Genomic DNA, 26,485 nt, shown 5'->3' with positions numbered 1-26,485 from the left:
TTGAGTTTAGAATGTTTTCTCTTTGCAACGTTTTGTTTAGTGCTCATTTTCTTCTTCTGAGGGCAGTGGGGTGAGACTCTGGCTTGGCTTACAGGCTTTCGAAGGTCTGAATCCAAATTGTGTGCTCACCTCAGTTTTGTGATAAACGGCTACTAAGAACTAACCCAAGAGTTGTTGCTGGGCAGTTTTTGTTTCCAACACAAAGACACCTGGTGCCAGTTTGTCTCCAAAAGTATGAAACCCATTTCTCAAAAAAAATCACTTTGTGTAACCAATTGGTGACTGCACAGTTCCACTTTGAGTTGTATACAAAACTCGTTCATTCTCTGAAACACAGCAGTTCAAATTTCCGTTTTCTAGTTTATGTGTTGAATAAAATCGATGTTGGCCTTCCAGTCTAACCAATCGGGTTATCTGGATTTGAACATCACAGACTAACGTAACTCAGTACCAGGTGTCACCTTCTGCTTTTCCTTTAAATTCTGTAAACTATTGGCAGTTTCAAGAATGTTATTGAAAAGTCTTTTTATATTTACATAAAAGGCATATTCCTAAAACAAAACAAAACAATGCAAATACTGAAGATGTGAAACAAACAAATTGCTGGAGAAAGTCAGGAGGTCCGACTCATCTTCTGAAGAAGGGTCACTGGATTTGAAACATTAACTGTTTGTCTTCTCTCCACAGATGCAGCCAGACCTGCTAAGTTTTGCCAGCAATTTCTATTTTTGTGGATTTGAGTTCTATAGTGGATTTGATCTCTGAACATTTGAGATTTTTCATTTGCTCCTGATCCCGTTGCAAATGTGTCTTATTTAATTCATTCCCACTGTTTCCTCAATCTTGACTTCTACTTTCCTTTCCAACATTTTACTCTCCCACACACTTCCCAAACCATATCCTTCCGAGTCTTCTATCAACCACTCACTTGCGTGAATTCCTACCGCTTTTAAAGTCTGAATCTTTGCTTCTGCATTACATATCTGATTTGTTTTTCATATTCTGAGTTCACAGTATTAATTGCTCTTTTCACAACCAAGTTCATCAATTTTTGATTTAAGACTGACCTTTTAAAGAACATATTTCTACAAGTTTATCATTTAGATGTTTTACATCCTGTGTCTGATGTTCAACTGTTATCACCAGCTCACGATTTATTTCTTTAGTAAAGTCGCCTTTTGCACTTGGAAGTTGATTCTCCACATTAATTAACTGCTCATTCTCAGCAACAAGCCTGTATTTGGCCACAGCAGTAATTGTGGGGAGTTTAGCAACATCAGAATCAAGCAAATGCTGTAACACAGTCATCGCCATGTTACTGGCCTATACAGGTCAAATAGTTACCAAATAGAAAATCAACTCCTTCACCAGTTAATGAGGGACAATTGCCACAGCAACATCTCTGCTCACTAACTCACTTTCTAAGTGCCCCAGTATCCCTCGAAATATTAAATTAATACTTGTTTTCTTTGAGGAGTAATGAAATACATCCCCCTTGGAAACAAAGCCTCTGTAACCTCCACTACCCTGACTCAGAGTCATGCAGCACAGAAACAGACCCTTCGGTCCAACCAGTCCATGCCGATTATAATCCCAAACTAAACTCGTCCCACCTCATCCTGCTCCCGGCCCATATCCCTCCAAACATTTCCTATTCATGTACTTGTCCAAACGTCTTTTAAACATTGTACCAGAACGCATCCACCATTTCCTCTGGAGGTTTACTCCACAAATGTATATAAAAGAAAATTGCCCCTCATGTCTTTTTAAAATCTTTCTCCTTTCACCTAAAAAATATGACCCCTAGTTTTAAACTTCCCCACCTTAGGGAAGAGACATTTGCTATTCACCTTATCTATGCCCCTCATGATTTTATAAACCATTGTAAGGTGACCCCTCAATCTCCTATGCTCCAATGAAAAAGGTCGCAGCCTATAACTCAAACCCTCCATTTCTAGCGACATCCTGGTAAACCTTCTCCAATTTAATAATATTCTTCCTATAGTAGGGTCACCAGAACTGCGCACACAAATCCAGAACAGGCCTCACCAAAGTCCTGTACAACCTCAATATGATGTCCCAACTTTTATACTCAAAGGTCTGAGCAATGATGGCAAGTGTGCTAAACGTCGCCTTAACCACCCTGTCTACCTGTTACACAATTCTTTGAAATTTATGTATCTGAATCCCTAGATGTCTCTGTTCTACAACATTCCCAAAGGCCCTACCAATCGTTGTATAAGTCTGTCCTTTGTTTGTTTTACCAAAATGCAATACATTGCATTTATCCAAATTTAACTCCATCTGCCACTGCCTATTGACCCAATTGATCAAGATCTCTTTGTATTCTGAGATAACCTTCTTCACTGTCCACTGAATTACCAATTTTGGTGTTATCTGTAAACTTTATAATCAAGTCTCGTGTATTCTCATCAAATTGTTTATATAAATGACAAACGAAAGCCGACCCAGTCCTGATTGCTGTGGAACACCACTGGTCACAGGCATCCAGTGTGAAAAACAGCTCTCCACCACCACCCTTTATCTCCTACTGTAAAGCCAACTTTTTAACCCAATAGTGAGCTCACCCTGAATCCCATGTGATCTAACTTTACCAATTAGTCTACCATGCGGAACCTTATCAAAGGCTTTACTAAAGACTCTGTATTCAAGGAAGAATTCCCTTGATTAACCTAAGCTGCATTCCATTCTGGTATGTCATGAGGGAATAAATTTCAGTTCTTCCATCACTACTGTCATAACATTGACTTCCAATTCTGATACAGCCTTTCCTGAAGCATTTCCTAAGATTTCCACTGGTTTACTGTTCTGTTTCCAACAGTCAATGCAAAGAGGTTCAATTGTGATGTTGTGCAAGTCGGTGGACCTTTGGGCACCACTCTGACCCACAGGACCTTCATCCTTGGCCCGATTTAAGGGATGTTCTTGCACTCCAGCTTTCTTTTCTTATCCCAGCTGTTGCCTTTCTTTCATTTTCCTTCATTCTATCCTTCTCAGGCATATGGGAATGGGGGTGTTGGTGTGTGTGACACACAAATTGGGTTTCTCTTGGAGTCGGGGCATATGGACAAGATTGTAATCATCAACTACCTCAGCTGCTGGTGCATGTTCTCTACATGTGTCCTTTATAAGGGTAGGGAGAGAGTTTTTAAATTCTTTGCTTTCGAAGACTGCCTCTGTTTAAGTGCCCGCATTCATCAAGAAATGGCAGGATACCAGACCCCCTCAAGCTCTAAGTCATCCTCAGAATGTTATTGGGGATTGAAACATTTGTGCCCGTGAGCTTCTGACATTAGCTCATAAGGGTTGAGGATCATGTTGTTTAAAGCTATCTCAATCTGCACAAGTCTCAAAGCACGGCTTAAACCTCATGGGCTTTGCATGTGAACCTGATTTGCATTTGCAGCTTCTGGGGGCCGTTTAATTTGCTTTGTAATCTTCTCAAATTAAGTGAAAAATGTCTCTCAATCCCCTGCTCTCACTTTTTGAGGTTGTCAAGGTCAGTGTAAACACCTTGCACTTATCCTCGAGTTGGGACAGTTTTCTCCCTAGCAGTGGCTTCACTGGTTTTGGAGGATCATCCCTTCTTTATTCGAAATGTTTTAATTGAGATTTTGTTATCTTGGTTCTCCTGTAATTCCTCCCTCAAATGCTCTTTTCCTTTTCCTCACTTTTCCCACTGAAACGTTGCCAGGGATCTGGTCTCTCCCAGTTCAATGCTGAGATTGTTGGCCACTAGTTTCTTTCTTAGCTTTGTATCTAAAATTCTACCATTGATGGCAAAAGCTGAAATTTTCATTGCAACCATGGATAATGCTTTGACATTTTTTAATCAACCACTCAGATGTTAGGACAAACCTCTGGAACATGTGGGACTTGTGCACAGGCCTCCTGGCCTAGATATCGGGACATTACCATGGGAACATGGAACAGGAGTAGGCCACTCAACCTTTTGTGTCTGCTCCATGAGTCAATAAATTGAGGTTAAATGATTTTAACTTCAACTCTACATTCCTGCCTCCACCCTGGCATCCACCTGGTCAAACCCCCTCAGGATCTTTTGTTTTGATTAAATCACTTTTGAATCTTCTAAATTCAGGCTTAGCCTGTCTAGCCGTTCCTCTCAAGGCAATCCGCTTAATCAAGGTATTAGTCTAATACATCTTCTCTGAACTCCTTTTGAAGTACCAACATCATTCTGTAAGTACTGTGACCCGTATTGGTATACACTACACCAGTTGCTGTCTCACGAATAACCTCTATAACTGAATTATTACCTCCCTATTCTTGCATTTCATTCCCCTCGCAATAAAATATGACATTCTCTTAGCTTTCCTCATTACTTGCTGTACAAGAGCACTAACCTTGTGATTCATGCACTAGGATCCCCAGATCACACTGCATCTCAGAGCTCTCCAACCTCTCACCATTTAGATAATCTGCTGCTTTGAATTTATTTCCACCAAAATGGACAATTTCACAATTTCTCACATTGCTAGATCTTTGCCGTCATTTTATAAACAATCTACATCCCTTTGTAAGATCCTTATGTTCTCCTCCTAAGTTTGTTTCTTACCTATTTTTGTGTCATCAGCAAATGTAGCTTCGATACCTTCAGTCCCTTCTCACAGATAATTTCTATAAATTGTGAAGAGTTGAGGCCCCAGAACTGACCCCTTTGGCACATCACTCATGACATCCTGCCAGCCTAAAAAATGTCCATTTATTCTGACTGTCTACTTGCTGTTACCAGCTAATCATCATATCCATTGCAATATCTTACTCCATGTCATGAGATTTTATTATTCACAAAAACCTTTGCAGCACCTTATCAAATGCCTATCAAAAATCTAAACACAGTACCTCCACTGTTTCCCCTGTATCTACAGCACAACTTACTTCTTGAAAGAGCTCCAATAAATTAGTTAAACATGATTTCCCTTTGCTAAAACCATGTAGACTCTGCTTAATTACACTGCACCTCAAGAATCCTTCAGGGCAATGCCTTTAGATATTTTCTATGGAACCAGTTCAGAGATGGTGTTGCACATCTCTGGAGCAGATGGACTTGAACCCAGTTCTCCCAGTTCAGGGGTAGGAACACTACCATTGTGCCACAAGCGCCCGGTCCAGCCAATATTTTTAAAACTGTTCCAATTTATTACATTCACCTGTAAAAATGTACTAACCTCACACAGGACCATTTGGATAATAAATATTACTCCAGTACACAAAGCTGTATTGGTGTTTCTAAAACGATGTCCCCATTTCCAATTACACTCGTTTGTCTGTGGTTCTTTGCTGCTTGTAAGCTCTCAAATGTTTGATACAACTTTATTTAGGAGAAGAACTGGCTCCTTTCCCTGACTCATTCCTTGACTGGTCTCTCAGTTTGAATGTATAAAGGGAAGAGCTATTGCTGAGGATGATATTGTATGGCATGTTTTCCCGTATTGGTGGGGAATTGAGTACAACAGTCAGAATGTCAAGTTGCAGCTTTAGAAGACTTTGGTTAGGCCATGCAGCTAGTATGCTAGTATCAGACACCAGTCAGCCAGGTTCTTTAACAAATCGTTATGACAACGAAGGGAGGAACGCGCTGTCACTATTCCTCCATCTGTACTGTAAGTGTAAATGTGGTAATTCGATTACAAAAATGGCCAATTTTTAAGAAGTCCCTTCAAGAGACGTTGTCATCACAAGCCAGGACAGCATTTAGAACATGGAACAGTGCAGCACAGGAACAGGCCCTTCGGCCCACGATGTTGTGCCGAACATGACGCCAAATTAAACTAAACCCTTCTACCTGCTCTTGGTCCATATCTCTCCATGCCTCGCATATTCATGCGCTTATCTAAAAGTCCCTTAAACGTCTTTATCATACCTGCCTCCACCACCACCACACCACCCCGGCAGTACCTTCCAGACTCCTAACACTATTTTAAAAAGATAACTTCCCCTCACATCTCCTTTGAACTTTTCCCCTTTCACCTTAAATGCATGCTCCCTTGTATTAGGCATTTCAACTCTGGGGAAAAGATTCTGACCCTCAAACCTAGCTCTGAATCTTACAACTTTGTAGATTTCTATCAAATCTCCCCTCAGCCTCTGCCACTCCAGAGAAAACATGAGTTTTTCAAGTCTCTCCTTATAGCCCATACCCTCTAATTCAGGCAGCATCCTGGTAAACCTCTTCTGCAGCCTCTCCAAATCCTTCCTGTAATGTGGCGATAAGAATTCAGCACAATACTTTGTGATCTAACTAAAGTCTTACAAAGCTGCAACATGACATCCTGACTCTTATACTCAATTGCCCAACAAATATAGGCAAGTGTGCCATATACCTTCTTTACCAACCATCTACATGTGTGGCCACTTTCAGGGATCTATAGACTTGTAAGAGGTATCTTGGGGTTCATCAATGCTGTTCAGGGTTCCACCATTATCTGTATATTTTTCCTTAACATTTGATCTCCCAAGTGCAGCACCTCACATTTACCTGGATTAAACTCCATCTGCCATTTCTCCATCCACATCTGTAACTGATTTTCATGCTGCTACATCCTTTGACAACCTCCTACACTACCCACAATTCCTGTCACCTTTGTATTGACTGTAAACTTGCGAACCCAACCATCTAACTTTTCATCTAAAATCATATATATGACAAACAGCAGAGGTCCCGGCATGAATCCCTGCGGGACACTACTGGTTACAGACCTCCAGCCTGGCAAACACCCTTCGATTACTACCCTCTGCCTTATATGGGCAAGTCAATTCTGAATCTAAGTGGCCAAGTCACCATGGGTCTCATGCATCTTAATCTTCTGGATGAGGCTACCATGAGGGAACTTGTCAAAAGCCGAACTAAAATCCATCTAAACAACATCCCTACCCTTATCAGTCACTTTTGTCACCTCAAAAAATTCAATCAAGTTAGTGAGGCACGACCTAACCCACACAAAGCCATGCTGACTTAGCCCATGCTTTTCCAAATGCACATAAATCACCCTTTGTTTACACATGTCAAGTCCTTGTCACTGGGCCAGCTTCCTTAGAGTCAGCTCTCGAGTGTACAGAACCTCTGACACTCCTGTTCTTGGATGCAGGTTTGCTCGCTGAGCTGTTCATTTTCAGACATTTTGAGCCATCATCAACAAGCCACAAAACGACACGATCCTCTCTCACTAGTCCCTTACATAAAGGTAAGGAAGGATGTCACTTCGACTGTGACAACACAACCATCCCAGGATAAGCCAAACAGAGACAGACAAGAATTCCTAGAAGCATGGCATTCCAACTGGAACTCTATCAACAAACACATTGACTTGGGCCCCATTTCCCAACCTTGAGAAAAAGAACAGGAAATGACATCACCAACCCAAGGAAACCCAAACATATAAATAGAAAGCAGGAAACATCAGCTGTGCTTCATCTGGAGGCTCACTGAAGATGTTACCTAGTAAAGTGATGAAACATCTGAAAATGAACCTTCCAGCTCAGCGAGCAAACCTTCATCCAGAAACTCAACCTGAGCTACAAATCTTCTCAAAACTCCTGTTTTTATCTGTCAATCAGGGCTCCCTGATTGCAGCAGATTAACAGACCCAATCAGGGAACTGCTATCTATGAGGTTCACCTAGTAGACCTTGTTGCAACCACGATAATTGGGTTTTCAACTCTCTCACTTTGATGTGAGGCATCTCAGGTAAAGTATAAAACGAGAGTAGGAAAAGACTGTTTCACCAATGTTCAAAGCCAATATTTAGTTTGATTTGATTTAATATTGTCACTCATACACAGTGAAAAGTATTGTTTTGTGTGCTCAGCAGACAAATCATACCTTCCATTAGTATATCAGAGTAATAGAACAAAATGCAGAATAAAGTGTTACAGCTACAGAGAAGGTGCAGAGAAAGATCAACTTAATATGAGAGGTATATTTATAAAGTCTGGTAATAGCGGAGAACTGTTCTTGATTCTGTTGATGTGTGTTTTCTAACTTTTGTATTTTCTGTCCAATGGAAGAGGCTGTAAGAGAGTATAACCAGAGTGGGAGGGGTCTGTGATGATGTTGGCTGCTTCCCCGAGGCAGTGGGAAGGGTAGACAGAGTTATTGGATGGGAGGCTGGTTTGTGTGATAGACTGGGCTGTGTTCACAATTCTCTGTAATTTCTTGTGGTCTTGGAGAGAGCAGTTGCTGTGATACATCCTGACTGGGTACTGTCTACGGCAGCTTTCCATCCACAAAGAGTCAAATGATCCTTTCTCTGAAAGTGTTGCAAACTTGGTATCTTCATTCTATCAGCTTGTTCTTTGCAAATGCAACATTTTTGCTGTCGCAATGTGTTCTCTGTGTCCAGCTGATTATATTATAAATTAATAACTTTAGATACATTTTCATAACACTATCAATATTACTATTGTCGCAATTCAAGCCAGCTTTAATAAACTTTGTGTTTCTCCTGCTCCTAGGCAGTGGCTGATATGATTTGAACATGTTCCTGAATTCCAAAGATATCCAGAGATTTACTTTCAGGAATGGATATTTATGAGCAGACGTATTACTTCAGTTTCAGATTGGAGTCGTGGTGTTTGGGGAAGTGATTGAAATTCCTGACTCTTACAGCCAGCTCTCTGTCCACTCCAGCTGCTTTACTGAGTGTGTTGCTTGTCGCAGTCAGAGAAATCACCAAAATGGCAGCACTTCAGAAACCGGATTCAACTGAACTTGAAAACTAATTGTTACTATGAGAGGATACGTGCAAGACATCTTGTGATGACAAAGAATGAACTGTATGAGGGAACTGTTGGACTCTACTGCCCTGGTGTGTAGCTCAATGGCATGGCAACTCCCATGCACACATTGGGTAAAGGGATGGCTCACTCCTGACTGGTATTGTACAGCCCAATGGTCCCTGTGTTATATGTAAATATAAAATTCTTAGGGGAGAGGACAACTGAACCCACGATCTGAGTGAGTAGGGCTGTGAGGTGAGTGCCAGGGAAAGATTCAACTGACATTGTATTTCTGAGATGCTGTCAGAAAAATCATGATTCTGTCTGGACTTTACTGTCTACAGCCTCTAAAACTCAATCCACAAACATTTCAGCAAAACTAACCTGGAGCCCAGGGGGACAGATAGTGGTGAGGGGGTCTCTCTCCCTCTGACGCCCTCAGCCCCTCCTCTCTCTCTTCCACTCCCTTCTCTCTCTCTCTCTCTCTCTCTCTCTGTCCCTCTTTCTCCCCACCTCTCTCTCTCCACCACATCCCCCCACCTTCCCTTTTTCTGTCTCCTCCTCTCACTGTATTGCTGCTGGTGAAATTTGTCGATTTTTGATTTTGTGATTAAAGTTCTTTTCTCAATCTTTGAAATAAAAGTGATGGTTGGGATAGATTTTGTTTTGGTCTTACTGCTTTTTGTGGTGAATAAAGCCGGTTGGACCTGCTGCCTCTGCCTAGGAGTTTAAACATCTGGTTTATTTGGAACTGTAACATAGCAAAGGAGGGATGATTTTGTTCATCAACTCCTTGGCCTTCCCCTGCCTCTGTGCTCCCCAGCTTTTCCCTCCCCACAATCAGCCACAGGCTGCTGCTCTGTTTGTGTCATCCCAAAGCCTGCCAGTTTGTTCGGAATGTTCTGTTCATGCTGGAACTACAAGGCTATCCATGGAATGGGGTTTAAGAGTGGGACCCTGTGTAGTTTCAGAGAGGCTTCACCTTAGAAGCCCTGTTGAAGCTCTGTTCAGTCTGAACTTCTGAGTCAAGGAGTGACTGCAAAATGTTTTCATTAAAACCCTCCCTCTCCAAAACCCCATCTCCCTACAAAGGGAGAGGGTCAGCAGCAGCACCCACCATCCCGAGGAATGGACACATTCCCAAAAGGCACTGCTGGGTCCTAACCCAGCACCCCTCCCCTTCCCTTACTCCCATGACAGGGTACTCCTGAGGATTATCTGCAGGGATCTGTTTTCCACACACAATAATATTGGAGCTTGTATATATTGGATAACCAGCCTGTGGGAAGACAGGAGAACTCCTACCCTTGATTTCGGAGGGAGCAGGTAGACATGTACCAAATCCTTAAGGTGCTGGTAATTATGCTGGCCCAAAGATATGGAGCGAGTGTTACTGTTCTGTCAGACCAGTTACCGTTGCTGAAGAAGCAGACGTTGCTATTTCCAGAAAGGAGACTAAATGATGCAGGTGGGATAACTGTTAAAAGTATAGGAATGCTCCATGTTATACTGCAACACAATGCACGTAAGGAGGTAGAAAAGATTGTCTTCACTTTGAGCCTGCATGCATGTCTTGACCCCAACTTCATCAGAAGAGCCAAAGGAAATTGACAACCTCCTAAAAACAACCATTGCAGGAACAAACCATTACTGAGCTGGAAAATGTGTTGCTGGAAAAGCGCAGCAGGTCAGGCAGCATCCAAGGAGCAGGAGAATCGACATTTCGGGCATAAGCCCTTCTTCAGGAAACCATTACTGAACCAATCAAGTAACGACAGTGTGAGACTGTTGAGCTCCCAGACACTTGGCAGAACCCTGACAGAAGAAAGAATCCAGTAAGATCACTCACCTTGGCATCTGACAGTCAGTTAATGCTGTCAACACAGGAAATCAGAATCACGAAACGACAGGCGGAAGTGTTTCTTTTTCTTATTTATTCATTTGTGGGATGTGGATGTCTCTGGCTAGCCAGCATTTATTTATTGCCTGTCCCTCGTTGCCCCTTGCGAAGATGGCGGGGGGGGAAGCAGCCTTCTTGAACAGCTGCAGTCGACCTGCTGTGGGTTGACCCACAATGCCCTTAGGGAGCGAGTTCCAGGATTCTGATTTAGTGACAGTGTAGGAACGGCAATATATTTCCAAGTCAGGGTGGTGACTGTTTTGGAGGGTAAGTTACAGGGAGTGGTGTTCCCATGTATCTGCTGCCCTTATCCTTCTAGATGGAAGTGGTAGTGTGTTTGGAAGGTGCTGTCTGAGGATCTTTGGTGAATTTCTGCAGTGCATCTTGCAGATAGTACACACTGCTGCTACTGAGCGTCAATGGTGGAGGAAGTGGACGCTAGTGGATGTGGTGCCAATCAAGTGGGCTGCTTTGCCATGGATGGTGTCTAGCTTCTTGAGATACACTCATCCATTCAACTGGGGAGTATTCCATCACACTCCTGACTTATGCCTTGTAGATGATGGACAGGCTTTGGGGAGTCAGGAGGTGAGTTACTTGCTGCAGTATTCCTAGCCTCTGACCTGCTCTTGTAGCACTGTTTTTATGTGGCTACACAAATTCTCTTCAATCCTCTAAAACAAAACAGTCAATGCCAGTGACTGAGATGGTGATGAGTGAACAGCAATCCTGCAATATCACAACTGAGCATCTGTAAAAGTCTCCTTCACTGTTTAAAGTGCTTCAGAGGGTTAATGAAGACATTCAACCTGGTCAAGAAACTGAGGAGATTAGCTGCATTCTATTCGAATGGGAACTAGACCAATGTTCACAGACACAGGACACAATCAAGAAGAAGAATTCTTCAGTGTTCTGGCTGTTCAAACCATGTAATTCTTCTTCACCCAATCGGAAAGATATTGCCTGATCCTACAATCCAGGTGACTGCAAGAAAGAAAGTCCTTGTTTCAACAGAGCAGCCATCTTCCATGATGGACGTTCCCAAGATTAAAGGCGCTCTCAGATGATGTTATGTAGCTACCAGTGTTAGTAGGGAAGTGCTCCCCAGAAAGGAAATTCAAAGATTAAGAGTTCTCAGAATTTTAAAAAAGACCAATGATGAGGTCCACAAGAAACAAAGTCTTTTGCAAAGGATATCAAGAAATTAAAAGCTCCCTGCTGGAGAAATGATCCACAAATGATCAGAAGATCAACAATTCCAAAGTGAAAAATCTATTGTTCTCCTGAGCCTGAAGAATGCATTCTGGGAAACTTTCTGATGTTGGAAGACTTTGAGGAGGAGTGGGGAAGTTACAAGGTAATATATTGGATATGATTGTGCAGTGAATTAACTGGTTAATTGGAAAAAACTGGAGGGGATGTGCTGTTCCAATCTGATGATGTCATACAGTCCTTGGGTGGAGAGTGAAATTTGACATGAGCTTCGCAGGCTGCATACACACTCTCTCCAGCTGCTGAGATTCCTTACTAATTACTGAGACTAGTAATGTGAATTGCATTTATTGCTATCATGCAAGAAACCATCTTGTTGTCTCGGACAAATGCCTCATCTATTTAGACATCCCACTGAGAGATAGAAAGGCAGCAGACAAAGGATTTACAGCAGTGATCTACTAAAACAAGCCATTCCTTGTGACACATCCTGACAGAGTGGCAGAGTCCATAAGCTAGAACTGGAAATCTGGACAAATACCACAATGCTGCAGTATCAGGGGGTCACTGCTGAGGGAGTGCTACACTGTTGGAGATCAGTTCTAAGGGAATGCTACACAATTGGAGGGTCAGGGCTGAGGAAGCATATGCTACTGGAGTCTCTCCCTCAGTATCATAACCTCTGAGATGTGAGTGTTGCCTACTCAGTCATGACAAGACAAGCTGCAAAAGGTAGTGACACAAAAATATCTTCAGCTGGTTCTCACTGTAGAGCTCCACCATTTTTTGAAAGTTGGCAATAATTCTAATCCCAATTTCTAACTCCTTGGCTGCTCTCATTGTTGTTTATAAAAACAGCTTTAAACCAAAAGGTAAAGCCAATGGATATAGATTTAAAATAAAAGCCTGAAATTTTCTTCCTTAAGTCTTTGGTGTCATCATGGACCTGGTCCTTGGCCTCTCCAAATTCTCCTCTACATCATCCAAAGGTACAGGGTTGGCTTTCATGTATGCTGTGGAGTTCTCTCTCTCACCACCACCCTCTCAATTCCTCCACTCTCTCTAAATGGTCAGACTAGGATCCAACATCCAGTGATAGATAAGCAGAAATTTGTCCCAATCATAAATTGGGAAAACTGAAGCCATTTTTTTTTTTCAGTCCTCAATACAAATCCTGCTCCTTGGTTACCCTCTCCATGGTAACTGTCTACAACGGAATCAATTTGTTTGCAATATTGATCTGTTATTTGACCCTGAGATGGTCATTCAACCGTATCTTTGTTATTATTATTGTCCACTTTCATATCATATTGTCCAATTTGGCTGCTTTCAGCTTAGGTCATTGAATCAGAGAGATGTACAGCGTAGCAATAGACCCTTCGATCCATACTGACCAGATAATCTAACCTAATCTCGTCCCATTTGCCAGCATTTCGCCCATATCCCTCTAAACCTTTCTTATATCTTTTAAATGTTGTAATTGAACTAGCCTTTTTTTTAAACTCACTGATGTGATGAGGGTGTCACTGGGTAACCAGCATTTATTGCCCATCCCAGTGAGCAGTTAAGAGTCAACCACATTGCTGTGCATCTGGAGTCACATGTTGACCAGACCAGGTAAGGACAGCAGTTTCCTTCCCTAATGGACATTAATGAACCAGATGGGTTTTCCCAACAATGGTTCCCTGGCCATCACAGACGCTTGATTCCAGATATTTATTAAATTCAGATCCTACCATCTGTTGTGGCAGGTTCCTGGAACATTACCTGGATGCTGGGTTGAGTCCAGCAAAAATACCACTAGGCCATATCCTCCACCATTTCATTCCATATATGCACCAGCCTATGTGTAGAAAGATTGCCCTTTAGGCCCCTTTTAAATCTTTCCCATCTTAGCTTAAATCTATGCCCACCAGTTTTGGGCTCTCTCATCCTGGGGAAAAGTCCTTGTTATTACCCTATCCATGCCCTCATGATTTTATAAACTTCTATAAGGTCACCTCACATCCTCTGACGCTCTAGGGAAAATAGCCTCAGCTTCTCCCTATACTCAAACCCTCCACCCTGGCAATGTCTATCTGCCACTCTGATCAAGGTCCCGCTGTACTCTGAAGTAACCTTCTTTGCTATCTACCACACCTCCAATTTTGGTGTCATTTACAAACTTACCTCCTATCTGCTGTCGAAACCCTCACTCATGCCTCTTTTTAAACCTCAGGATATGACTCTTCCAATATAAACTTGGCTACTGTCCTACCTTTTACCCTTGTTAAACTTGAGACCATTTCAAACTTCCTATTGCACATGCCCCAACCTGACACTAAGTCCTACTTACTAATCACTCCCAATGTTTGCTAACCTACAATGGCTCCCAATCTGGCAATTCCACAATTCTCATTTTGACTTTAAAATCTTTCCTTGACCTTAGCCCTTCCTATCTCTTCTCCTTCCATACTCCTCAAGATCTCAATGCTCTTCAGTTCTGATCCCTTGACCATCCCCAATCTTAATAGCTCCACCATTTGTGGCCATGCTCATTCCAAAACTGTGAAATTTTCCAACCAAATCCTCTTGACCTTGTTGTCCTCCTTTAAGAGAAAATGAGGTCTGCAGATGCTGGAGATCAGAGATGGAAATGTGTTGCTGGAGAAGCGCAGCAGGTCAGGCAGCATCTAGGGAACTGGAGAATCGACGTTTCGGGCATAGGCCCTTCTTCAGGAATTCCTGAAGAAGGGCCTATGCCCGAAACGTCGATTCTCCTGTTCCCTAGATGCTGCCTGACCTGCTGCGCTTTTCCAGCAACACATTTCCATCTCTGATCTCCTTTAAGGACATCCTTAAATCCATTGCTTTGGTCAATGTCATTTTTTTTTATTTGTTTACATTGACAAGGTTGGTGAGGCCACTGTGGATTGCTCATTGCCTCACTGCCCTTGAATATAACGTTGAAATGTCTTGCTTAGGGAACAATTGTCTTGCTTAGGGACTTGACCACTTTGCAGTGGGTTTGGGGTCACATGTAGGCCCAGACTGGGTAAGGACGTTAAAGACCAGGAAGATATTTTCTAAAACAAACCGGTAATTTCGTCATTACCGTCAATGATTTTAATACGATTTTAAAAAATCCAATTTGTTTAAATTCACCGGCTGTTGTGACAGGAATTTAAATCTTGATTTTAGAGCAGTAGTGTAACTTTTCACATTTATAAGATCACAAATATAACTCTATTTTACCACATTGGGTCCTTAACCTGGCTAGGATTCCAACTGAATTCGATAACGCGCCTCAGAAACAGTCTGGAACATATTACCTTGAATTAGGTTCTATCTAAATGTAAGTTGTTTATTTTCTCAGGATTTTTGTTGAAGGTGGTGAAGACCGGAACGAAAGCTCCAATAACGGCGGTTCCGGAACGAAACCCCCGCTCCCAGTTTCCGGGGGGGGCGCCTTTCCTGGTGAACCTGGGACCAAGATGGCGGCGGCCGCGGTTTCCGGTCGTTCGGGGCCGCATTCGAGGCCTCCCGTCCCGGCCGCTCTCACATCCACGCTCCGGGAGGCGCTGCTCAAGGTCCTGGAGAACAGGCCCGAGGATCCCGTCTGTTTCCTGAGCGAATACTTCGGGAACCTGTCGGCGGCCTCGGAGGGAGCGGCCGAGAAACCCGCCCCGAAACAGCAGCAGGTACCGGGCGGCGGGAGCAGCCGAGCCCCAGGCCCCAGGCCCTTCACCGCCCGGGGGGGAGGTGGTGGGTGTGGGGGAGGGGGAGGGGGAGGGGGGGATGGTTTACATTGGAGCGGGCGGGCGGGGGTCATGGTCTGAGGGCATTGACGGGGAGAGAGGGATAAACAATATCCCCCCCCCACCCCCCCTCAGGGTAAGCAGGAGGGTTGGAGGAAATGTGAGGAAAATAGTTTTCACCCAGAAGGTGGTGGGAATCTGGAACTCCGCCTGTAATGGTGAAAGGCAGAAACCTCATCACCTTTAATAAATATTTAGATGTGCATTTGCGATGCCAAGATGGAGGCTGCTACAATTACAATGTTTAAGAGGCATTTGGATGGGTATATGAATAGGAAGGGTTTGGAGGGATATGGGCCGGGTGCTGGCAGGTGGGACTAGATTGGGTTGGGATATCTGGTCGGCATGGACGGGTTGGACCGAAGGGTCTGTTTCCATGCTGTACATCTCTATGACTATGACTCTATAACTGTGACTCTATAACTGTTGGAAAAATGGGATGACAATAAGTGATTATTTGATGGCAAAGGAATGATGGGCCAAAAGGCCTTTTTCTGTGCTGTACAGTTTCTATGACTGTGAACCTAAGTGCCTAGATTCTTGATGCAGTGATCTGGTGCCCATCCTTGATAGATTCAGCCAATTGCCCTCATTATACTTTCTCAGAGGATCTCCAGAAGACAAGAGAGACCTAAATGGCAAACAGTTTGTGGAGCTGGAAGACACCACTTATGTTTTAAATGAGTACTTTGCATCTCTACTCACAGGAGAGAAGGCAGAAAAATCAGGGAGAGGAACTATGATAAACGTGACCAAATTAGCATTGGGAGGGATGCGATATTCACAATTTCAGCAAGTTTGAAAGTAGATGAACTTCAGGCCCAGAAAAAAATAGAATCATAGAAATCCTGTCATGCAGAAGCAGGCAATTTAGTCTATTGAGTCTGCACTGACTCTCCCAAGAGCATTCACCCAGACCAATTCCACTTTATACCGCAATAACCCTGCATTTACTATGGCTAACCCACCTAACATCCCTGAACACTATGGATAATTTAGCATGAGTTGAGAGTGTGTTGCTGGAAAAGCACACCAGGCCAGGCAGCATCCAAGGAGCAGGAAAATCGATGTTTCAGGCCAGAGCCCTTCACCAGGAATGAGGCTGGGAGTCTCAGGGGGTGGAGAAATAATTTGGAGGGGGGTGGGGGTGGGGAAAAGGTAGCTGAGAGTGCAATAGGTGAATGGAGAGGGGAGTAAAAGTGATAGGTCGGAGAAGAAGGTGGAGTTGTGATAGGTTGGAGAAGAAGGTGGAGTGGATAGGTGGGAAAGAAGATTGACAGGTGGGATAGGTCATGAAGGCAGAGCTGAGCTAGAAGGTTGGAACTGGAGTAAGGTTGGGAAATGAGTAAACTGGTGAAGTCCACATTGATGCCCTGGGGTTGGAGGGTCCCAAGGAAGAAGAAGGGTTCAGGCGTCGGGTGGTGATGGAGGAGGCCCAGGACTGGCATGCCCTTGGCAGAGTGGGAGGGGGAGTTGAAATGTTCAGCCACGGGGTGGTTAGGTTGGTTGGTGCAGGTGTCCCAGAGATGTTCTCTAAAGCGCTGTGCGAGAAGGCGTCCAGTCTCCCCAATGTAGAGGAGACTGCATCGGGACCAATGCATACAATAAATGACGTGTGGAAGTGCAGGTGAAACTTTGATGGATGTGGAAGGCTCCTTTGGGGCCTTGGATGGAGGTAAGGATGCAGGTGTGGGCGCAGGTTTTGCAATTCCTGCAGTGGCAGGGGAAGGTGCCAGGATGGGAGGGTGGGTTGTTGGGGGGACGTGGATCTGGCCAAGTAGTCGCGAAGTGAACAGTCTTTGCGGAAAGGGGTGGGGAGGGAAATATATCTCTGGTGGTGGGGTCCATGTGTAGGTGGAGGATGATGCGATTTATGCGGAGATTGGTGGGATGGAAGGTGAGGACCAGGGGAGTTCTGTCCTTGTTGCAGTTGGAGGGGTGGGTTTTGAGGGCGGAGATGCGGGATGTGGATGAGATGTGTTGGAAAGCATCTTTAACCACTTGAGAGGAGAAATTTCAGTCTTTAGAGAAGGAGGCCATCTGGTATGTTCTGTGGTGGAACTGGGCCTCCTGGGAGCAGATACGGCAGAGGCGGAGGAATTGGGAATACGGGATGGCATTTTTGCAAGAGGTAGGGTGGGAAGAGGTGTAATCCAGGTAGCTGTGGGAGTCGGTGGGTTTGTAAAAAATGTCAGTGTTGAGTCGGTCCTTGTGGATGGAGATGGAGAGGTCCAGGAAGGGGCGGGAGCTGTCAGAGATGGTCCAGGTGAATTTAAGCTTTGGGTGGAATGTGTTGATGAAGTTGATGAACTGCTCAACCTCCTTGTGGGAGCACGAGGTGGCGCCGATGCAGGGAGGAAGCAGTCGGAAAAGGTGACAGTGTAACTCTGGATGATGGACTGTTCTATGTAGCCGACAAAAAGACAGGCATAGCGGGGGCTCATGTGGGTTCCATGGCTACCCCTTTCGTCTGGAGGAAGTTGGAGGAAGTGGGAGGATTCGAAGGAGAAATTGTTAAGAATGAGGACCAGTTCAGCCAAACGAATGAGAGTGTCAGTGGAAGAGTGCTGGTGGGTACGTTGGGAGAGGAAGAAACGGAGGGCTTGGGGGCCCTGGTCATGGCGGATGGAGGTGTGGAGGGACTGGATGTCCATGGTGAAGATGAGGTGTTGGGGGCCGGGGAAACGGAAGTCTTGGAGGAGTAATTTAGCATGGCCAATCCACCTAACCAGCACATCTTTAGACTGTGGGAGGAAACCAGAGCACCTGGAGGAAATCCACACAGACACGGGTAGAATATGCAAACTTCACACAGGTGCCCGAAGGTGGGATTGAATCCAGGTCCCTGGTGCTGTGAGGCAGCGGTGCTAATCACTGAACCACTGTGTTGTCCCTGTATCCCATACTTTTGTTGGAGGCAAGGGAGGAGATTTCAGAGGTTTTGATATTAATATTAACATTTTATCTGGTCAGTGGAGAAGTGACAGAGGACAGCTAATAAGGCAGTATTATTCAAGAAGAGTGGTAGGGGTAAACCAGGAAACTGCATGCCAATGAGTCTATCAGTAGTAGGGAAGCTATTGGAAAAGATTCTGGGGGATAGAATTAATCTCCACTTTGAGAGGCACTAATTAATCAAGGATGGTCAATATGGTTTTGTCTTGGGAAATTCATGTCTGACAGGTTTGAATCTTTGAGAAGGTGATTAGCTAAATGAGAGTAGTGCATTGGATGTCTCTTGACATGGTTTCATGTGAGAGACTTATCAAGAAGGTAAGAGCCCATGTGATTTAGAGCAATTTAACAAACTGGATCCAAAATTGGCTTTGTAGCAGATGGAGATGGTCAAAGGTTGTTTTTGTGACTGGTGCTGGGTCCCTTGCTATTTATAGTGTACATTGATGGTCTAGGCATGAATATAGGAGATTTCATCAGTAAGTTTGCAGATGTCACAAAATTTGGTGGTGTGGCAAATAGGAAGGAGGAAAACCCAAGATTACAGGATAATATAGATAGGCTACTGAACAATTCCAAATGAAATTAATCCTGAAAATTATGAGGTGACACATTTTGGGAGGACTAACGAGGCAGGGGAGTATGTACTGATTTGTAGAACCTAGGAAGTAAAGAGGATCAGAGGGCCCTTGGTGTGCTTGCACGCGGACTATTGAGGGCAACAGCACAGATGGATAAGGTGGCTAAGAAGGCATATGCATACTTGTTTTTAAGAGTCAACCCATAAATACAAGAGCTTGAAGGCTTGGTAAAGAGATCAGGAGGCACAGATTTAAGTTAAAGTACTAGAGCTTTAGAGGGGATTTAAGGGAGAATTTTTGAATGAGCTGATGGTGAGTATCTGGAACACCTTGCCTGACAGTGCAGTAGAGGCAGGAACTGTCGTAACATTTAAGATATATTTAGATAATTACTTGAACTACCTTAGCATACAAAGCTGTGGGCTAAGTGCTGGAAAATGGGATTAGAGTAGACAGGTGATTGACGACCAGCATGGACATGATTTGGCCAATGGGCCTCTTTTCACATTGTAAAACTCGATGACAGTATAAACCTCCTTTGCTCTCTATCTGTAGGAGCTGGTCTCGAGAGCCTTGAGGCAGCTGCTGCTTTGTCACTACAGCCGACCAGCCTTCAGCAGGAACCTAGCTTCAGCCTTCCAGATCCTGAGCTCCCCCATTGGCAAGAAGAAGAAACCTGGCCTGAAGGGTAGAACCTACACTGAGCTCCTGAGACAGATCTGTGCAGGGGCCCAGCTCTCAGCCTGCTCCCTGATCCATAAACTGCAGTGTTGGGATCACGAAGCTGTTCCTTTTGGCGTCTTCAGACATGGGGTATTGACCTGCCTCATCTTCATGGAGTTTGTGAAGATTTCTGGCAGATTGTTTGATGTGGTGGCTGACTCTGACGAAGCTGATCAGACTGTGTGTCACGTTCTGCTTGAAGCTTTGAAAGATGCAGTTAGCATCGGAGACTCTTCCAATTCTGCCGGTTACCTGGATGCTGGCTCCAAGTTAGCTCCAGACCAGCTCGGGCTGGCCATGGAAAGAGCGGTGAGGCTACGGAAAAAAGAATCGGTCACATCGATAAGCAAGGAAGAGTTTGTCCTGCTCACTGCTCCTCTCTTCATTGAGAAAGTAAAACCCATCAGTTGACTATCAATGTACAAAAACAGACAGTAGATGCACTGAGCACAGATGTAACCTGACTTGGTCCGTGAAGTTCCTGCTCATTTGGTGACTTGTTGTACTGTTACCTACTTAAACAAGCGATACATTGTCCAGTGATGCTGACTGCACGAAGGCAAGCTTCCTCAAACCCCAACCTAGCCAAGCTTCCTCAAACCCCAACCTAGCCAATGTGCCCATTGACACATTGATCTCTTTACATTGTGCTTCTTATACAGGAAGAATATTTTGGATTGCTGCTTGGTCTGTCTCCTCTCCCAGCTCCCACCAGCCAGGGAAAGACTGAGTCTTAATGTCAGTGCAGCGGTGTCTCCTTGTCCCAGACTTTATAATATTTGAGGCATAAACAGACAACACATCCAACTGTGGGGATTGTCTTCACCAACTCCCTCAGCTCAAGGCTTCAACAGGGAGTGGGAACATTGACTGGTTTTGATATTCTCCTTCTGATCATAGCAGGGCAGTTCTTACTTGTTCAGTTAGTGTTGAGATTGTAAACTGAGTCTGTACCACATGGAAAGGGAGCTCCTACTCCTTGGTATTCTTTGTGTATTTACAAGTTATTGACCATTGTTGACATCTAGTTCATTTAAGGTTTGTAATAATATTGGCATTCATATTCTAATTGGATATGGCACCAAACAGTCAAATTAAATATAACCGAATCCAGTCACCATTCTTGTAATCATTCAGCTTAATTTCCTCTGCCCAGTCATTGGATATCCATTCAGAGCCATAATGTGGCTGCACATTTCTTTGTGTATCCATAGTATTAGTATTGGTGTTGAAATGTGGTGACATTGGATGATTTCAGTCTGTGCCACTGTATTGTGTGTAAACCATGCTACAGATGATGACAGTTGGCCTGTTTCACCATAGAATATTGATAATGAACGTTCTCCTGTGGAACAGCCTGCCCCTCGGACGCTGCCTGAACTGCTGTGCTTTTCCAGCACCACTCTACTCCAGAACAGCTTGTCTCGTCAATCTTCTACCAGAAGAATGATCTATGTTTAAAATAGTCGAGAGTGGGGTGCTGGAAAAGCACAGCTGGTCAGGCAGCATCCGAGGAGCAGGGGATTCAACGTTTCAGGCATAAGCCCTTCATCAGGAATCTGCCCAAAATGTCCATTCTCCTGCTCCTCTGATGCTGCCTGACCACTTTTGCTTTTCCAGCATCACATTCTCGACTTTGATCTCCAGCATCTGCAGTCCTCACTTTCTCCTACATTTAAACTAGGAAAAGATGTGGCCATTCAGCCCCTCAGGTTGTTTGGGCATTCTGAGGTCAGGGTTGATCTGTAACCAAACTTCATATTATCACCATCGCCGAAATCCCTTTAACATTTTGGACTATTAAAGATCTATTAATCTCAGATTTAAGATTGACAATAGGTCAAGCTTTATTTGCTGTTTCCAGCAGACAGTTTGAAAATTCTATTAGCCTTTGTGTGTTTCCTAATTTTACTCCTGGACAGTCTATCTTGAATATTTAAACTTTGTCCATTGTCATGCTCTCCCCAACCACTGGAAACTTTTTCTCTCTCTATCAACCTTATCTTGATTTCTATTAAAATCAAAATCTTTAAAATTAATCTTCCTGATCCAGGAAATACAATTCCTAGTGGAACCTCTTGTAATTTAACTCTGGGAGACAGGAATCTCCGATAAGCCTATGTTGCATTCCCTCCAATTGATTTAAAGAATTCAGAGCGTATTTTTAATCCACGACACAATGGCATAATGCAGACATTTATTTAGGATGTACACTGGCAATAGTCCTGACATCACAACACAGATATGCTGTTAGTTTGGTGACTATTCTGCTGTCCTGGAGAGGGAACTCAGAAATGAGGGTCCATTTTTTATTTCAAACATTATATATATGTATAAAAAGATCAGTTATATGAGGCTCCAGCGACCTGCCTTGCTGAAGATTTGCATTTAAGGTTTGTTGACTCTTTCTGATCATGTTGGTGGATTTGCAGACCTTGTGGTCAACTTTGACCCTGAATTTGATTTATTTCTGTCTATCCAGCATCTCATCAAACCAGTGTTGTATACGTTTCTTTCCTGATCGCCTTGTGGATCTCCTGCGTCGTCCCTCACGCAGCTGTTGCACCCTGGAGAGTTGTGATCCTCTGGAATCTAATCTACTGTTGTCCAGCATTGCTACTGATGCCCGAGGGATTTCATTTTTTACAATTCCCTTCCTGAATGCTTGCTGAACGTTTTCAATGTTTTGTGTATTCTCTCGTATGGATTCCCCTCCCCAAGAGGCTCTGCGACTTGGCGGATGCATTGGAAGAACTGTTGATTCCATGGCCTGCTCAGGGAGTGTTTGGGCATATGAATGTAAATCATATTTGTAAAGACTGTCTGTATCATCCAGTTCCAGGCCCAGTGAAGCCAGGATGCTATCTCCAGCCCATTCCCACCAAGCCATGAATAAATTAGCAACAAATATTTTCCAGCCAGGGAACAATATTGATATTAATTCCCAAAAAGCCATCCTATGCTTTCTTCATCCATCTAGCGACATGCTGTGCTCCATCATAAGTTCACTGAAGACTTAACATGAATGAGGTGAGATTAGCTAAGTGTGAATGACCATCACTTGCTGCAGTCATAATGTTAGTGTGATGTCGTGCTACGTTAAATCATTGCGGGGAGGACATTACGAAGCTAACACTAACATTAAAAAACTGGAGGTTGATTTGAAAATGTAGGGAACAGAAAGTTTCAGAAACTCAGAAAATGAGAGCAGTAGCACGAGGGCACTTGTACCCAAATTCCCAACGGGGTTGGAATCCCTTCCAGTCACTAAGGTGGAGTACACAATAGGCAGGGTAAATGGAGGCAAGCAGACAATTTTACACCAGCCTTTGAATAGGTTCCAGTCTGTAACTGACTCCCAGGTGTTTGTTATTCTCTATATAAACACCCTGAACCCTTCAATTAGATTGCAGTCTGTAACATACAGTTGGGTATCTGTTATTCTACGTATAAACCCCTTGAACCTCTTGTTCAGATTCCAGTCTGTAATTCACTCCCAGGTATTTGTTATTCCACATATAAACACCTCACTCCATGGCTTAAACACCTCTCTGGAGCGTAATATTAGATTACCATCTGTAAGTTGCTCCAGTTAGACATGGTAATGATCTTAGCTGATGGTACTACTAGACATATCAGATCCCACAGTGAAACCTGGCCTGATAACTGATCATTTGTTTTTATTGACGTGGTGGTTGATAAGGCTGACGTTTCTTTGACAGACGAGAAGTCTTATTACAGAAAAGATGAAAACAAAAAATAATCTATTATCTAAATATTGGACACCACTTAAAATGTAAAACACAAAGCAAAACAAAGTCTCATCTACTCCCCAATACCATCACTTTACAGTGATTCAAATCCAGAGACATTAACTGTCGAGAATTGTCTTTCACTTTGTTGTGGCTGATTCTCCCCAATTGTTACCTGTGAAGTCTGATAAGAGAAACTGGATCAGTTTGGATTATATTCAGTGGAGTTTAGGAGAGTGATGGGGATCTCATTGAAATCTATAAAATCTAACTGGACTGGACAGAGTCAACACAGGAAATATGTTCCCAATGACGGGGCAGTCCAGAACCAGGAGTCATGATCTAATGATACAGGGCAGGCCAGTTCAAACTGAGGTGAGGAGAAATTTCTTCACCTGAAGAATTATGAACCTGTGAAATTCTCAACCATACAAAAGTCATTGGGACCAAGTACTATTTTTTTAAGAAGGAGATATGTTTAGTTCTAAGGGCTAAAGGGATCAAGGATATGGGAGAAAGTGGGAACAGGGGACTGAGGTGGATGATTGGCGGGCTCAGAGAGCTGAATAGCCTACTCCTGTTCCTAGTTTCTGCATTTCTTTAAACATTAATACTCCTAAAACTTACATGTTAGACTTTTTCAATTTTTAAATAGCTTACAGATTTTTAGCCAAACACTCCTGGTCTGGAATTTAAATTTTCTGATTTATTTTACTGCTTTCTCTGAACTGTTTTACACTTTTCTTTAAAAGTGACCCCATCAGGTCTCCTCCAAATTGTCAAAATCTTTTAATCTCTTGGTTAACATAAGACAGGAGTAGCGTCATGTCTGATCTGCTCTAGGCCTCAACTCCTCTTTCATGCCAGTTCCTCAGCCTTCAAATCCTGTTTCAAAAATCTACCACCACCTTAAACCTCAGTGATCTTGTCTCCACTACTCTGTGGTACATCCACTAAATCCAGGCAAATCGATTCCTTTGTATCTCAATTTTAAATAAGTGTCCCCTTACTTTGGAACTATGTCCTCTAGTTTGAGATTCCTTCACTAGTGGGAATCTCTTCTCAATACCTACCCTATCAGGCCTCCTCAAAACCTTATGTTTCAATAAGATCACCCCTCATTCTTCTAAACTCCGATGAATAATGGCTTCACCTTTTTAATTGTTCTTGTTAAGGCAACTCCTTCATCATAAGGATCAAGTCTGTACACTGTGTTCCAGATACAGCCTCACCAACACCTTGTACAGTTGTAAACAAGTCTTCCTGGAAGTCTAGCCCCCAGCAATAAAGGCCAAACATCCATTTGCCTTAACTGCTTTTTAAAGATAAACTCAACCCTAGGATTATTCTGAATCAAAAATGAGCTAATCACCCTCAATGTTTAGACTCACTCATAACCAACACAGTCAGACATCACTTGACACCAGGTTATAGTCGAACAGGTTTATTTGAAATCACAAGCTTTCAGAGTGTTGTCCCTTCATCAGGTGAAGTGAGAGAGAAGCACACACACACACACACAATGTATGGGCAGAGAGATCAAAAGATCATACAAATGGTGTGAATGGAGTGTCGAATAATAAGTCTCTGCAGGTGATCAAAAGTTTCAGATGGTGTGAGTAAAGTGTCAACAGCTGAATAACAAGCAAAGGGATGACCTATGAACTGTTTAAATGAGGCAGAGAGATGATTACAAAAAATTAAAAATAAGGTGGTGCTGGAGACAAACCAAATGACTGGAATAACATGATAGTTATAAGAGTCACTTGCTGAGGGTCTAACCAAAGTAGTAATTATTCCAAAGCTGTACAAACTAATATGGTAGAGAGATCTTAACAAGTTATCAAGACGATTGTGTCAAAACAGGACAGCAAGGATGATTTTACAGAACAGTGTGGTAGGGTAACATGTTTGATTAGATTCCCTACAGTGTGGAAACAGGCCCTTTGGCCCAACAAGTCTAGACCGACCCTCAGAACAGTAACCCACCCAGACCCATTTCACTCTGAATGATGCACCTAACACTACAGGTAATTTAACATGCCCAATTCACCCTAACCTGCACATCTTTGGATTGTGGGAGGAAACCCATGCAGACACAGGGAGAATGTATAAACTCCACCCAGACAGTCATCCGAGGCTGGGATTGAACCTGGATCCCTGGCGTTGGGAGGCAGCAGTGCTAAACCACTGAGCCACCGTGCCGCCCCACATGTACCCAAGGTCATGATTAAGGCTGTCTTCATGGGTATGGAACTTGACTATCAGTTTCTGCTGGGCAATTCTGCATTGTTGAGTATCTCAAAGGCCGCCTGGGAGGTTGCTTACCCAAAGATCGGAGGCTGAATGTCCTTGACTGCTGAAGTGTTGCCTGACTAGGAGGGAACACTCCTGTCTGGCGACTGTGCTTTCATCTGTTATCATAGCATCTGCATGGTCTCGCCAGTATTCCATGCTTCAGGGCATCCTTGCCTACAGCATATGAGGTAGACAATATTGGCTGAGTCTCATGAGTATGTACCATCAACGCAGTGGGTGGTGTTCCCATGTGTGATAGTAGTATCTGTGTCGATGATTTGACATGTCTTGCAGAAGTTGCTAAGGCAGGGGTTGTATGGTGTGGTTGATGCTGTCCTGAAGGCTGGGGAGTTTGCTGCGAATGATGGTCTGTTTGGCAGTTGTTTGAAGGTGAGAGGTGGAGGTGTAGGGATGATCTTGGTGAGATGCTTATCATCATCAACATGTTAAAGGCTACAAAGAAAATGGCATTGTCCCTCCGCTCCAGGGATGTACTGGATGACAAAG

At 43.5% G+C, this 26,485-nt stretch overlaps 2 protein-coding genes across 3 annotated transcripts in view; both read left to right on the top strand.

The window, feature by feature from the left end:
- The window catches only part of shc2 (SHC (Src homology 2 domain containing) transforming protein 2), a 30,534-nt gene extending 20,965 nt beyond the window's left edge, over window positions 1-9,569 (top strand). The window contains exon 13 of one of the 2 annotated variants that reach the window (XM_043721550.2): window positions 8,501-9,569. The gene's annotated coding sequence lies outside the window, so the exon portion shown is untranslated. Of the gene's footprint in view, window positions 1-8,496 lie in introns of both variants that reach the window. The other variant, XM_043721549.2, reaches the window with a different exon arrangement.
- Window positions 9,570-15,285: 5,716 nt separating this feature from the next.
- Window positions 15,286-21,046, top strand: tpgs1 (tubulin polyglutamylase complex subunit 1). Its single transcript, XM_043721552.2, has 2 exons — window positions 15,286-15,552; window positions 19,761-21,046. Exons 1-2 carry the CDS (start codon window positions 15,346-15,348, stop codon window positions 20,337-20,339), a joined length of 786 nt encoding a protein of 261 aa, XP_043577487.2. The 5' UTR covers window positions 15,286-15,345; the 3' UTR covers window positions 20,340-21,046.
- Window positions 21,047-26,485: the final 5,439 nt, after the last annotated feature.

This window comes from Chiloscyllium plagiosum, unplaced genomic scaffold (assembly GCF_037043375.1).
Source record: "Chiloscyllium plagiosum isolate Xiang-an unplaced genomic scaffold, Cpla_swu_hap1 HiC_scaffold_28, whole genome shotgun sequence".
Classification (NCBI taxonomy): Eukaryota; Metazoa; Chordata; class Chondrichthyes; order Orectolobiformes; family Hemiscylliidae; genus Chiloscyllium; species Chiloscyllium plagiosum.
The sequence above is the reverse complement of the archived record's forward strand: the minus strand, read 5'-3'. Positions and strand labels throughout refer to the sequence as shown.